A 16,501-nucleotide genomic window follows, 5' to 3' on the forward strand; every position below is an offset into this window, starting at 1 on the left:
AGACTCTTAAAAGCAGAGAGAAGCAATTTGTCAAGAATAAAGGGTCCTCAATAATTGTAAAAGCTGATTTCTCATCAGAAACCATGGAGACCAGAAGGCAATGATATGACATATTTCAAGTACTGAACTGTCAACCAAGAGTTCTACACATAGCTAAACTATCCTTTAAGAGTAAAGGATAGCGCGCTCCCTGGGGGCCTACTGGTTACGATTCCAGGCTCTCACTGTTGTGGCCCAGTTTCAATCCCTGATCAGGGAACTAAGGTCCCTCAAGCCACATGGTGCAACCAATAACTAAATAAATGAATAAATTAATAAGAATAAAGGATAAATTAAGACATTCACAGATAAAAACAAAAGTGGAAAGAAGCTGCTAATAGTAGACCTGCCCTATAAGAAATGCTGAAAGGAGTCATTCAGATTGAAGTGAAAGCACATCAGTTAGCATTGGTTTGTCCAAAAAGTTTGTTCATGTTCTTCTGTGAGATGTTATGGAAATAACATATAATAATAACTTAAAAACATATCAAGAAATAAAAAGCAATGATGAAGGTAACTACACAGGCAAATATAAAAACCAGTATTACTATACTTTGGTCTGCAACTCCTCCTATAGGATTTAAAAGGTAAATGAATTAAATAGTAACTATAAATCTATGTTAATGAGCACACAATGTATAAAGATATAATCAGTGACAATAATATAAAGAGGGAGCATAGAGATATAAAGGGGCAAAGTATTCATACTATTGAAACTAAGTTGATACTATTTAAACTAGGTTGTTATAAGTTTAGAATGAAACTGTAATCCCCCAAAGTAACCACCAAGTAAATAACTAAAACAAATATAGAAAAGGAAAGAAGATGGGAATCAAAATGGTACACTACCAAAAAGGATATGTAACAAATGAGTACTTGTCCTGAACTGTCTTTCCAAAATTCATACATTGAAGCCCTAACCTCTAAGATTTCAAAACGCAACTGTACTTGGAGGTTAGGGCTTTAAAGAGGTCATTAAGTTAAAATGAGACATTTATTATAGGCCCTAATCTGTAAGGAAATCAAACCAGTCCATCCTAAAGGAGATCAGTCCTGGGTGTTCATTGGAAGGACTGATGTTGAAGCTGAAACTCCAATACTTTGGCCACCTCATGTGAAGAGTTGACTCATTGGAAAAGACCCTGATGCTGGGAAAGATTGAGGGCAGGAGAAGAAGGGGACAACAGAGGATGAGATGGTTGGATGGCATCACCAACTCGATGGACATGGGTTTGGGTAGACTCCAGGAGTTGGTGATGGACAGGGAGGCCTGACGATCATGTGGTCGCAAAGAGTCGGACACAACTGAGCAACTGAACTGAACTGAATCTAATCTGACTAGTGTCTTTTTATAAGAATTAATAGAAACACACAGAGACACAAGGGTAAGCGCAGAGGAACAAATATGTGAAAAGGCAGTAAGAGAAGAAAGGACCCAGAAGAAACCAAGCAGCCAACACCTTGACCTCGAACTTCTAAGCTTCCTTGATCTGTGGGAAAGTTAAATTCTTTTTTTAAGGTGCCCAATCCATGATGTTATTACGGCAGCCATAGCAAACCACCATAGTATTTAATTGAAATTGTATACTTTTCCTAACTCTTTATTAGATATTTAAATTTCAATAGGCCATACTGTATATTCTTAATGTACATAAATGTAATAAGATTTTTAAAAAGAAGAGTTAAGTACACTTGGATTAAACAGATATTACCAAAATTTAGAAAAAAATAACAATGCTATGTTCCATTTTGTCCCATAAAACAAAAGAATATTTCAAATTTCTGTTTCCAATACTTCTCTGAACTGATTAGAACCATTAGGACATCTCCTTTAATGTGTGATAAAACTGCTGCTGCTGCTAAGTCACCTCAGTTGTGTCCAACTCTGTGCGACCCCAGAGACGGTAGCCCACCAGGCTCCCCTGTCCCTGGGATTCTTCAAACAAGAACACTGGAGTGGGTTGCCATTTCCTTCTCCAATGCATGAAAGTGAAAAGTCAAAGTGAAGTCGCTCAGTTGTGTCCGACTCTTCGCGACCCCGTGGACTGCAGCCTACCGGCCTCCTCTGTCCATGGGATTTTCCAGGCAAGAGTGCTGGAGTGGGGTGGTGATAAAACTGGGTACAGTTAAATGTAAGTGTCACTCTGACTTACAGCGTTGCTCTTATCAAGTTCACATTCGTGACGTCCATCCAACACGATGACATGAAACTAAATATCCTTTCAACAAAAGCATCTGACCATGTAATACTTTAGATTTTACTTATTAGCAATAACAGACATTGAGATATATCAGAATCCGTTTCTAGCTCTACCTTGAATCTAAATGCCTGTTTTAGTATTCCAAATGTTTATTCAATCATATCCTTTGCATCGATAGATTCATTACATATACTATCCATGCCTAAAATGAACATTATTTCAAAACACTTCAAAACACAATGGTCATTGCAGTTTGGGCTGTCAAGCTGGATTCCAAGTAGGTTACAGTTTTAGTAAAGTCATTGAGAAAGTCCTATTTAAGTTAGCTGTCCTTTCAAAGTGACCTTCTATCCCTCTTGAGATATAAAGCAGTCCTATCACACAACAGTGAGTCATTGGATTGTTGTGTGAGTTTTTCTTAGCCTCTTTATGGCCTCTTCAAGTATCATCAAACACTTTTGGAGAAATGGCATATAAATTTTTGTTTTACTGTAATCTTTCTCTGCATTCTCTTCAATGTACATTAGACAAGGACATTCTTCTTATATCACATCTTTAAAATATTATATTGCAGGACATATTTTCTAGGTCCAGCAATAATTATAACCATCTTTCAGGCACATGTTCAAGGAGGCAATCTTCTTCCATTTTTTTAAAGTCAAAAATCACATTAAGTGCATCTGTACATTTAAAAAAACTGAAAAGTGATCAAACGTCCACTATGAAGGTACCAATCTCACAGGTAAGCAAATCACATCACTTTATTGTATACAACACGTGCAGGGTATTTAGAAGATAAAATCTTTTTATTTTCATTAGTAAGTTTACAATGAACAGAATCTGTTAAAATTTAAATTTGCACTGCCTGTCAAATATGCAGATAAGAAAAGTCTAAAACGTATATTTGGGCATGATATCAACAGTATTACGATATCTTATTTTATGCTGCCTGAAGTTTGATTAAAATCTTCAAAACATGTTTTAAAAAATTAAATTCTCTAAGAGCTAATGGGAACATTTTCCTGTTGACGTGGTTTGTCCCATCGCTTATATCAAAGTGTGGCTGCTGATGAGATCTGACAGAATGAGTTCTACATCGTCAAATGTTACCCTTCACTCTCCATGTGACTTCCAGTTCTTCTTTAATAGCAGTGATGACTTTTCCAAGTAACTTTCCCTTTCAGTGTTTCAGCATATCTTTAAATAGAGCTACCATGCAAGCTACTGTTGTTAAACTACTGAATAAGGAGAAATCGACCTAAACCTGGTGTTGTGTGGTGAAATTACCTTAAAGCCCTGGTAGACTCCAAGTACTTTATAAGCAAGCTATACCAGAGGACACAGAACAGAAAGGGCCTGCTGACTAAATTAAGCTGTTGAAATCATAGATGTATCCATCTAAAGTACACAGCAAGAAGCAAGGGAAAGTGTTGGAGCAGGTTAATGCTCACTTGCAAATAAGTGTAAGGACCACACCACCTGAATGTTCACACATTATCTGCCTTTAACCTCATCCGACTGATGATAATGGTATAGGTAGGAGAGCAAGGCCACAGTTTGAGCAACGGGGCCCAGAGACGGGAGTCCTTGGCAGATATTATAAAACAAGGAAACTAAATCTTGGGAAATAACCTGAGTAGTCTTGGCTTTATTTACCTTTCCAAAGTTACACACCTGTGAGGCCAGAAATAAGGACATAGTAAGTTTCACTAATGAGTGATCTTTCGAGGGTAGGTATAACTGTCAGCCTAGTATTACATGATCATACTATGTTTTTTCCATCCTTTTCTAGCTATAAGTAACACTCTTGTTTGTTCTAGCATAGCTTTTTCTTCCATCTTCAGCAGTCTTACAGGTTACAAATTCACTTGCTCTTTATATTTAACAAATCATATCAATAATGCCTGTTTCTCAAGCTACTTGTTTGCTACTTATACTTGGCAGTCCAGTGGTTAAGACATTGTGCTTCCACTGCAGGAGATAAGGGTTTGATCCCTGGTTGGAAACTAAGATCCCAAATGGTGCATGGCACGGGCAAGGGAAAAAAAAAAAGCCTTTTAGTTTTACCTCAATCTTAAAAGCTATCGGTTTACTATTTATAAATTTCATCTATCTTTATTTTTCCTATCTTTACAGAAGAACTGAATTATTTTCAAAATACCTATTACAAAAGATCACACAGGAAACACATATTACACATGGTATGTACTAACAAAAACTATACAGAATTAAATTATTTATGAGTACTTTGATGATGACTGAATTCCTATCATAGAGCTTCGCCCTATTTTAGATCTACAGTTCACAGGACCTGGAAGACATTCAGTTAGCACAGTTACACTAAACTGGTATTTGTTGCCCAGTATTTGCTTCTCAGTCACCTAGAATAATAAGAGAAAATGGAAGAGCAATCCAGTTGTTCTCTGAAGTAAAGGAGAACACAAATGGATAAGAAAAGAAGACCAAAGCCCAAAACCAATGAATCAAATGCACTAACAGAAAACAAAATCTGGAACCTGTCCTGATGGGCCATCTCCAGCTAGACTTTTTAAACAGCTTACAGTTCAACCTCATTCATTCATCACATTAGATTCAAGCAAGGCTTTATCAAAACTGTTCACGTTAACGTTCTAAATATTGTATCAAATTTGACTTAAACTTAAGAAGACACAGCTTATGATACCAGCTACTACTGAGCGCAACGGTTAGCACATAGCAGATGCCAATAAATATTTACTTTATGTATAAAGCAATCGATTATTTCCATTAATGACTGCCATGCAAAATCTGAAGAATTCTCCTTCTGAAGAAAAGTACTTCTCTAGGAACATTTTTCAAACCTCTCTGGCTACCCCAAAGATAAATTATAATTGGGCAATTATGTAGCTGAATCATCAATCAGATGGAAAGGAAAAGCACTCTCAAAATATTAGGGGAACTAAAAAGCCAAATAACATGTTTAACTGAAGACTAGATTGAAACAGTATTTTTCAGTGGATGAGAGCCACAAATCTGGTTGTTCTGTCCATGGATGGGTAAGCTTACAGTTTGTTAACTAAGTAAAATGGGGGGAGGGGGAGAAGCCCTGCAACCCTAGTGGTTTCCAAACTTTCCCTTTAAGAGCAGTATAGCTTTTTAAAATGTTCATTATCTCATTAATCCTTATGACCTTCATTTGAGATACACATTAAACTCCACATTTATAGATGAAAGGCCCTTTAAAGTTGCTCATGGTTTCACAGCCAGTAAAGCAACAAAGTTTGAACCCAAACCCAGTTTAATGGATTCCCATAGCCACAAGAGCAAGCCTATGTTCTGTTGCCTCAGTGATTGTTAAATAAGCAAATGAAATATAAAACCTGAATAAAGTTGATACTACTTCCTATAGAAGCATTTCTAGAATCTATTTTTCAATTAATTTTTAAAATACGGTAAAAGATATACAAGATATATACAAAAGGTATACAAGATATAAAAAAGAGATACAAAAATTACATTTTTAATCATTTTTAAGCATACAGTGCAATGGCATTAGATATATTCACACTGTTGTACAACCACACTATTCACCTCTAAACTCTTCATCTTATAAAACTGAAACTCTAAGCCCAGTAAGCAATAACTCTTCATTTTCTCTTCCTATAACCCCTGGAAACTACGTTCTACTTACCATCTCTATGAATTTGACTAATTTGGGTACCTCGTATAGGTGGAATCATCAATATTAATACTCCTGTAACTAAGTTATTTCACATACTGTATACACTCAAGATTCATTCATATTGTAGTATGTGTCAGAATTTCCTTACTTTTTAAGGCTGAAAAATATACCACTGTATGCATACACCACATTTTGTTTGGCCATTCACTAAAGGACATGTGGGTTGCCTCCACTTTTTAGCTGTTGTGAATAATTCTGTCATGAACACACATGTACATATATGTCAATACCCTGCTTTTAATTATTTTGGGTATATAACCTGTCTCAGTGTGCTCTGCCTGATGTAACAAAATATCATAGACCAGATGGCTTGAACAATAGAAAACTTTTTCTGGAGGCTTGGAAATCTAAGATTAAGATACAGCTGATGTGGCAGCCTGAGAAGACTAATAACACCACCTAAGTACAAAAAGTAAACTGTCTTTTTTCTATTAACCTGAACTTACTAAATGACTGCTGGAATGTTAAACAAACAAACGAACAAAATCCACTGATAAATACAAAGATCTCACCTCCTCAGGCCACTGAACACAGTATTTTACAACCCAAAATATGTTAATACTTTAAATGATCAAATGATTAAATTTGAGCTTTGACAGTATGCAGGATAATTACAGTAAATGTCTAAATTTAATAAAAGTCCAATCTTTGACAATTCTCCACTTCTTCAGTCCATAATTAAAATTGCAAGGGAAAGCATTAATCAATGTAAAAAAAAAAAATCAAAATGACCTGAATCCATGAGAGTTAACTTGTGACTGCAGTTACAGGGATTCTGAGCTAGTTTACAAATCACAGAGGTAAGAACAGAGATTTATAAAGCTCTTCCTGTTCTTCATAATTGGAACTTTAAATAGAACACTAACATTACCACTTAAAATTAGGTTACACTGGTAACTTGAAAGAGTACACGTCAAAATGAGTTCATCCAATTACCCGCTGGAAGATGTATATAGATACAGACACAGATGCATAAACTCATATATAAATATACACAAATATATAGATATATATGTATTTATATATACTACAAGAAAACTTATAGTATCCATAGAACATCCATTCTAAGTACTATAAGAAAGCCATAAAATTTAATTATATTAATAAAACTAAGAACTTTGGCAGAGTAAAAGATGTGAAAAGTCATTAAAGTACAAATGACAAATAAAAAATACTTCCAATTCCAAAAAAGGAATACTATTTATAAAAAACACAGAACTTCTACAAATCAATAACATGAAATGTTATAAAATATATCCAAAGGATTCACAGGTAATTAAGAAATATATATGAATAATAAACATTTAAAACCAACAGAAATATTCTATAACAAAAAATATAGATTAAAATACTTATGAACAATGGTCAAAAGTATCAAATCATTTTGAGCCAATTTCTTTTACCACCTTTAAAATAATCAACTAACCTGGGCCACTTTAATTGAATTCTGGGTAGAGCCACCAGCATGATATTCAACTTTGAATTTTTTTACAAGTTCATCAAACCTAAAAGTAAATCACAGTAGAAAAATGTTAGCATTTGTCAGTTGTCACAATGCAAATTTTTCTGATTAGAAGCTCATTAAATTACATTTAGTGAAATTTTTGAATTACATAACTATGTTGAATAAATGAATTAAAATGCTATATGAAAACAACTTTGCTAAACTTCCATACTTAACAAATTGTTTTCTACAAGTGTACAATTATGAGACTTTAAAATATATAGGGTGACCATAATTAGACATTAAATACAAGGTAAAAATAAAAATTTGTAACTTATTAAATATTTATAAGCAATGAATATTTTCCTACTTTAAATGTTAAATTCTAAAATTCTTACAAATGTATGTCCTAATAAGTTCAAAATTTTTTAATATCATGATCACTACCATTTTATAACTCAAAGAATTACAAAACTACATGGAGGTGCATGATTCTTAGGAAAGTTGATTGGTGACAGTTTCCGTATCTGCGAAATAGAGAGGCAGAGAGAGATGATCTAAAGCTTTCATACTTCATTAGTTTGGCATCTGATAAAGGAAGATATATATACTAACTACACATAGTACTTTTCATACAAGGCGATGCATGTAAATCCCTAGTATTACACTCAAAGGGCTAAGTAAATTGATTAAAATGTCTCAAATTACATGGCGTTTAATAATCTAGATGACAAATCAATATTCTCTACTACACATCTCTAACATGTTGGATGCTGTGGGAGATAACCAAAGCGCATAGGCATAAACTTTATTTTAAAGGGATTTATATGTTTTGAAGGGACAAGGATGAATGAATATGCATGAAAAAAGAAAATTTTAAAACACCAAGTTATCCATAAACAAAATGTATGCAATACAGAAAGCAAGGGTTACAGAAGACCAAAGAAGAGAGACTGGGATGTGAATACAGTGTTCAAGAAAGACACCAGTCTTAGTGCTGTTTTCACAACGTTAAAATCTTAAAGCTCAGAAGGAGGTTTTTTACTCAAATGAAACCTTTCACAAAACTTCAAAATACAAAAAGGGATAAATATAGAGATGGTTACATTAGGAATAGGGAAAACAGAGTTACTATACCCACTTCTATCATTCCAATTGCCTTCAAACCACATCTATAAAACCCTGAGATGTCAATAAATACAATTGGCAAAGCCCAAACTGTGGACAAGGTGGCTCGGTGGTAAAGAATCCACCCAACAATGCAGGAGACACAGGAGATGCATGTTCGATCCCTGGGTGAGGAAGATCCCATCGCGTAAGAAATAGCAACTCACTCCAGTATTCTAGCCTGGGAAATTCCATGGATAGAGGAGGCTGGCAGTCACAGGAGTCAGACGCGATGGAGCACCCACTAGAAAGTTTTGACAACAGTATCTGTATACCACTAAGAAGAACTTACAAAAAAACGATCTTAAAGACCCAGATAATCACAATAGTGTGCTCACTCATCTAGAGCCAGATGTCCTGGAGTGCCAAGTCAAGTGGGCCTTAGGAAGCATCATTACAAACAAAGCTAGTGGAGGTGACAGAATTCCAGCTGAGCTATTTCAAATCCTAAAAGATGATGCTGTGAAAGTGCTGCAGTCAAAATGCCAGAAAATTTGGAAAACTCAGCAATGGCCACAGAACTGGAAAAGGTCAGTTTTCATTCCAATCCCAAAGAGAGGCAATGCCAAAGAATATCCAAACAACTGTACAATTGCACTCATCTCACACACCAGCAAAGTAATGCTCAAAATTCTCCAAGCGAGGCTTCAACAGTATGCGAACCAAGAATTTCCAGATGTTCAAGCTGGATTTAGAAAAGACAGAGGAACCAGATATCAATTGCGAACATACACTGGATCACAGAAAATGCAAGAGAATTCCAGAAAACTATCTACTTCTGCTTCACTGACTACGCTAAAGTCTTTGACTGTGTGGATGACAACAAACTGTGGAAAATTCTTACAGATGGGAATACCAGACCACTTGACCTGTCTCCTGACTTCCCTGGTGGCTCAGACGGTAAAGCGTCTGCCTACAATGAGGGAGACTACGTTCGATCCCTGGGTCGGGAAGATCCTCTGGAGAAGGAACTGGCAACCCACTCCAGTACCCTTGCCTGGAAAATCCCATGGATGGAAGAGCCTGGTAGGCTACAGTCCGTGGGGTCGGACACTCAGTCGGACACGACTGATTGACTTCACCTTACCTTACCTTTTTGACCTGCCTCCTGAGAAATCTGTATGCAGGCCAAGAAGCAACAGTTAAAACTGGACATGGAACAGAGTGCTTCCAAATAGGGAAAGGAGTACATCAAGGCTGTATAGTGTCACCTTGATTATTTAACTTATGTCCAGAGTCCATCATGTGAAATGCTGGCTGGATGAAGCACAAGCTGAAATCAAGATTGCAGAGAGAAATATCAATAACCTCAGATATGCAGATGACACTACCGTTACGGTAGAAAGTGAAGAGAAACTAAAGAATCTCTTGATCAAAGTGAAAGAGGAGACTGAAAAAGCTGGCTTAAAACTCAACATTCAAAAAACAAAGATCATGGCATACAGTCCCATCACTTTATGGCAAATAGATGGGGACACAATGCAAACAGTGAGAGACTGTGTTTTCAGTTCAGTTCAGTTCAGTTCAGTCGCTCAGTCGTGTCTGACTCTTTGCGACCCCATGAATCACAGCACGCCAGGCCTCCCTGTCCATCACCAACTCCCAGAGTTCACTCAGATTTCATGTCCATCGAGTCAGTGATGCCATCCAGCCATCTCATCCTCTGTTGTCCCCTTCTCCTCCTGCCCCCAATCCCTCCCAGTATCAAAGTCTTTTCCACTGAGTCAACTCTTTGCATGAGGTGGCCAAGGTACTGGAGTTTCAGCTTTAGCATCATTCCTTCCAAAGAAATCCCAGGGCTGATCTCCTCAGAATGGACTGGTTGAATCCCCTTGCAGTCCAAGGGACTCTCAAGAGTCTTCTCCAACACTACAGTTCAAAAGCATCAATTCTTTGGCACTCAGCCTTCTTCACAGTCCAACTCTCACATCCATACATGACTACTGGAAAAACCACAGCCTTGACTAGTCGGACCTTAGTCGGCAAAGTAATGTCTGCTTTTCAATATGCTATCTAGGTTGGTCATAACTTTTCTTCCAAGGAGTAAGCGTCTTTTAATTTGGAGTACATCATGAGAAATGCTGGACTGGAAGAAACACAAGCTGGAATCAAGATTGCCGGGAGAAATATCAATAATCTCAGATATGCAGATGACACCACCCTTATGGCAGAAAGTGAAGAGGAACTAAAAAGCCTCTTGATGAAAGTGAAAGAGGAGAGTGAAAAACTTGGCTTAAAGCTCAACATTCAGAAAACGAAGATCATGGCATCCGGTCCCATCACTTCATGGGAAATAGATGGGGAAACAGTGGAAACAGTGTCAGACTTTATTTTGGGGGGCTCCAAAATCACTGCAGATGGTGGGGGAGTCCAAAAGCACAGCAGATGGTGACTGCAGCCATGAAATTAAAAGATGCTTGCTCCTGGGAATAAAAGCTATGACCAAACTAGACAGCATATTAAAAGGCAGAGACATTACTTTAAAGACATAAGTTAATCTAGTCAAAGCTATGTTTTTTTCAGTAGTCATGTATGGTTGTGAGAGTTGGACCATAATGAAGGCTGAGTGCTAAAGAATTAATGCTTTTGAACTTTGATGTTGGAGAAGACTCTTGAGGGTCCCTTGGACTGCAAGGAGATCAAACCAATCAATCCTAAAGGAAATCAACCCTGAATAATCCTTGGAAGAACTGATGCTAGAGGTTAAGCTCCAATATTCAGCCACGTGATGCAACGAAACAACTCACTGGAAAAGACCCTGATGCTGGGTTAAGATTGAAGGCAGGAGGAGAAGGGGAAGTCAAAGGATGAGATGGCTGGATGGCATCACTGACTCAATGGACAATAAGTTTGAGCAAGCTCCGGGAGTCAGTAATGGAGAGGGAAGCCTGGCGTGCTGTAGTCCACAGGGTTGCAAAGAGTCAGACACAACTGAACAACTGAACTTAATGGAATAATACTAACCTATTCGAAGGACTGATGCTGAAGCTGAAACTCCAATACTTTGGCCACCTCATGCAAAGAGTTGACTCACTGGAAAAGACCCTGAGGCTAGGAGGGATTGGGGGCAGGAGAAGAGGATGACAGAGGATGAGATGGCTGGATGGCATCACCGACTCTATGCACAGGAGTTTGAGTGAACTCCAGGAGTTGGTGATGGACAGGGAGGCCTGGCGTGCTGCAATTCATGGGGTTGCAAAGAGTCAGACTCAACTGAGTGAATGAACTGAAATGAACTGAATACTTATAGGAGAGAAGAAAAAGTACATAGTCCCAGATGCAGATATGTGGGAGTTGTGGTAGTCTAGGAAATCTTCTCTTTTAATTACTTTCTAAACTATGTATCAGCTAAGAATGATACTGGAGATTGGAAGAGAAAGGAAGAATGAGTGGACAAAATAAACATTAAGTGATTAACTGCTCTACCTGTTTGAGGTCATTCCACTTTCAAAAGCCAATTTCTCTAAAAAGATATGTCCCTTCATCAGAACCTGTGAATGTAACCTTATTTGGAAAAAAAAAAAGTGGGGGATCTTGCAGGAGATAGAGATTTGGGGATCTTCAGGAGGTAAAATCCTCCCTCTTGAATTACCCAGCTAAGTCTCAGATCTCAATGCCAGTTCTTCTTACAATGGACAAAAGAGAAGACAGAGGTGAAGAGAGAGACAGAGATTGGACAAAGGTGGCCAAAAGCCAAGGAAGCCAAGGAATGCCAGCATCCATCAAAAGTGGGAAGAGACAAAGATTCTCCACTAGGCTCTTCAGGAGTGCAACTATGCTAACACCTTGATTTCAGACTTCTGCTTCCCAGGAACTTTAAGAGAATAAATTTCTGTTGAAGGCCACCCCAGTTTGTTGTTGTACAGCAGCACCATCCTTTCTCATTCTCTCAAGAATCTTTCCTTAAGTTATGTCTTATCTCCTCCATCATTAATTTCTTCCTTCCAACAACAAAGAATCAAACAGATATAATATTTTGGTAATAACTGGGGGGTAGATTTAGTACAGATACTAAAATCACAGTAAGCCAGCGACAATCTGTACTGTTTACTTTGTTTTTGTTCTCATTTCTCCCAGCACCATCAAATAGAACTTTCTGTTAATAGTGAAAAGTTCTGTATCTGTGCATCCAGTCTGACAGCCACTAGCTAGCTACTGAGCGCTTGGAAGGTAGACAGTGTGACTGATGTTTTATTTCAAATAAAAATTTAAATTTCATTTAAATTTACTAACTTATGCTTGAACATCTATAGCCTCAAGGCTAGTGGCTACCTTCTAGACTATTATGGTTTAAAAAGAACACTAGCTTTTCAAGATGCTCTAGAGAAAATGGATTACAAGACCAAATAAGCATAGGAAATTGTGTATTCTATTCTCATCTTGAAGATGCATATTGTATATCAGCATACTAAAAGCACTGAGATATCTGAAATAAAGAACAATGTTTTATTTATTAAACATATAGGATCTTAGAATCCTCTGAGGTTCTACGGTTAGGTTCCATAGCTAACATTTATGTAATATTTACTACATGCCAGAAGCTACTGTTTTAAATATTTTACCCGAATCATTTTTTTAAATGCTCAATACAAGTTTATAACATGGGTACTACTATTAGCTCCTATTTTTTTCAATTTCTTTTCAACAAATACCTACATACTACAGTATGCAGTATTCCAAATTTTGGTCTAATAAATCCTGATGAATTCTGATAGATGACAAGGTAGATCCATTTCAAAAATGTTTAATTTTTCGTTTTGATTTTTTACTGTGTGTATGCACTGATTCTCAGTTCAGTTCAGTTCAGTAGCTCAGTCATGTCTGACTCTTTGCGACCCCATGAATTGCAGCACGCCAGGCCTCCCTGTCCATCACCAACTCCCAGAGTTCACTCAAACTCATGTCCATCGAGTCGGTGATGCCATCCAGCCATCTCATCCTCTGTCGTCCCCTTCTCCTCCTGCCCCCAATCCCTCCCAGCATCAGGGTCTTCTCCAATGAGTCAACTCTTTGCATGAGGTGGCCAAAGTATTGGAGTTTCAGCTTCAGCATCAGTCCTTCCAAAGAACACCCAGGACTGATCTCCTTTAGGATGGACTGGTTGGATCTCCTTGCGCTGATTCTACTAAATAGTTTAACATTCTTCAACATTCAGTCTACTTCGAAGTAGACTTATACTACTGACACTTTCCATATATTTCAATTGAGAAATATTAAGTAACCAAAATATATGTACAATATAACCCAAGAAAATTACAATATATATGTGTATAATGCATGCAAAATTACCCAATATACGTATGTTCTAAAAAGGACCTGGAAGGTTACAACCAAGGTGTTAAGAGTGGTTTATTCCAAAGAAGAAGCAATTACAGATCTTATATACTTTTTTTTGATTATGTAATATGCATAGAAACTGTTTGTAATAAAAACATTTAAAAATCTACTTCATCTTACAATGGAAGAAAATAGCAGTTTTTCCAGTCAACAATACAAATAGAACTATATACAAATCAAAACATAGAGCAGAGAAGTGAGTGGCTCTGAACGAAAGAGGCAGGGAAAGAGTAATATCTGAAGTGGAATTTGACAGATATGGGAGAAAAAATATTCAGGGCTAAGGATAAAACAAAACTCTAACATATTCAGGGAAGTAAGTTATACACAGACTAAAATGTAGGTAAAAATCAAAGTAGTAAAAACTGACAAAAGCGAACTCTCTCTGCCAGACTAATACACTTCAGTACTGTTCAGTAGGCAACTAGGAATTATTAAAATCTATTTACTGATAGTGTGAAAGGCAGATTTTCTTTTTAAATGATAATAGCTCTTCTCCAAGAACAAGGCAGATTAAAGGGAGGCAGACTGGGACTTCCCTGGGGATCCAGGGGCTAAGACTCCACACTCCCAATGCAGGAGGCCTAGGGAACTAGATCCCACACACCACAACTGCGCAGCCAGATACATAAATAAAGTATTTTTAAAAAAGAGTGGAGAGGGAAAATCGCATCTTTTGAGGAAAAAAAAATGAACAGAGAGAGAGGGAGAAAGAGAGAGAGGCACATCACAAGCCTTTGGAAAAGTTCATAAGTCATATGCTGAGCCAAGGGGCTAGAGGAAAGTGATCAAGCTAAGGAATCATTTCCAAAGTTGAAGACAGCGCATGTGATAAATAACTGGAAGTGAAAGATGTGCCAGAGCGAAAAACAATCCTGAGACTTCTACTTTGGATGACCAGTTGGATGGTGTTAAGAAAGGAAATACAAGAGAGAAGAAAAGTCATATGGAAAAAAGGGAACTCCTAAGTATGTGATTATCAAACCTAGAAAGATTTCTGTTTAGGGAACTAACTGCACTGAGGAAAAATTTATTTTCTTTAATCTCTTGCATGGATTGGGCATATTTCCTCTACACAATTTTCTAGTGATACAAAATCTCCTGATTTTATATGAAAGTTCCACATTGTCTATGACAAAACTATAAATGCTCAATGGAAAATGCCAGGGAAAGAGGGACTGTATATCTTTAATGAAAGAACAAAAAAGTAGAGCTAAGATATTAATAAGCCTCAAAACCATGATTAAAATTTTATAGGGATATAATCAATTATATAAAAACCCTAAATATTTTCTAGGTTACTTAGAAATAACAGAGTTTATGATACCTTTACATTTGATAGAGAACTTCCATATATTTCAGAATGTGATTTTTTTTTTCCTACAGGGAGTGATGTGTCTATTTCTGTACGTCATAGATACATTCTTACTTTTTCCTTTCTTTGAGCTTCTTTGTCTGAATGGAGTGAGTGTATCAAACACCTCGAGCTGGTGCATGGGGATGACCCAGAGAGATGTTATGGGGAGGGAGGTGGGAGGGGGGTTCATGTTTGGGAACGCATGTAAGAATTAAAGATTTTAAAATTTAAAAAAAATAAAAAATTAAAAATTAAAAAAAAAAAGAATTTAAATAACAGCTGATCCATTTCATATGAAAGTATTTTCATTAAAGAAAATTTTAAATAAAAATTAATGTCACTGGGATATAATTCAGAATTTCTCAAAGATTAACCTTATGGAAAAAAGAAGAATGCAATATACCATATACTGCTAAAGAACTGTAATACTTGTGTATAGTATCAAGCTGATGATGCACAGGAGAACTTAAATTTTAAGTAACACTCTCAGCTCTCATATCACATATTATTAAATACTTCATAAATATGCTATCTATATATATATGCTCTGTTTTTGAGAAGAAAAGTAAAAAAATAATAGAGTAGAGAAGACTTCAAATATTAACATAGCAGGCAGAGATATGACTAAATACTAGTCTTTTAATCCTGGTTTAATATTAAACCATACCTCAGAGTGGTAGTATGCACAGAGAAGTTATCATAAGAAAATGATCAACCATGAGAATTTTAAGTCTATTAAAAGATAACACAGACTTCTGATAAAAATAACAGTGATGATCCTTAGCATGCTACAGGAGCATCTAGTCAAAGCTATGGTTTTTCCAGTAGTCACGTACGGATGTGACTAGCAGGAGCAAAGAGCTTCTAATTTTGGAACAGCTGGGCAATGACTAAATGACCAAAGTAAACACAGTCAACCAAACATAATTCATCCTTTAGCATAAAAGCTCTTTTGGCATTGAGGTCAAGACAAGTATTAATGGAAAAGAATGTAGGAGAGTATACTACAAAGAGATTCACCTTTTCAAAAACAGTAATTACTATATTAACTACAACATGGCTGGCAGAGCTGCCAAGATTGCCCTGAGAAATATCAATAACCTCAGATACACAGATGACACCACCCTTATGGCAGAAAGTGAAGAGGAACTAAAGAGCCTCTTGATGAAGGTGAAAGAGGAGAGTGAAAAAGTTGGCTCCAAGCTCAACATTCAAAAACAGAAGATCATGGCATC

General features: G+C 36.7%; 1 protein-coding gene across 2 annotated transcripts in view; it reads right to left on the reverse strand.

Annotated features, from left to right (window-relative positions):
* Positions 1–16,501, reverse strand: part of ADK (adenosine kinase) — a 544,457-nt gene that overhangs the window by 364,546 nt on the left and 163,410 nt on the right. For both annotated transcript variants that reach the window (XM_005699227.3, XM_005699229.3), the window contains exon 4: positions 7,388–7,466. In XM_005699227.3, the coding sequence (XP_005699284.1) occupies positions 7,388–7,466 (79 nt within the window). The remainder of the gene's footprint in view (positions 1–7,387; positions 7,467–16,501) is intronic.

Source organism: Capra hircus, chromosome 28, assembly GCF_001704415.2.
Source record: "Capra hircus breed San Clemente chromosome 28, ASM170441v1, whole genome shotgun sequence".
NCBI lineage: Eukaryota > Metazoa > Chordata > Mammalia > Artiodactyla > Bovidae > Capra > Capra hircus.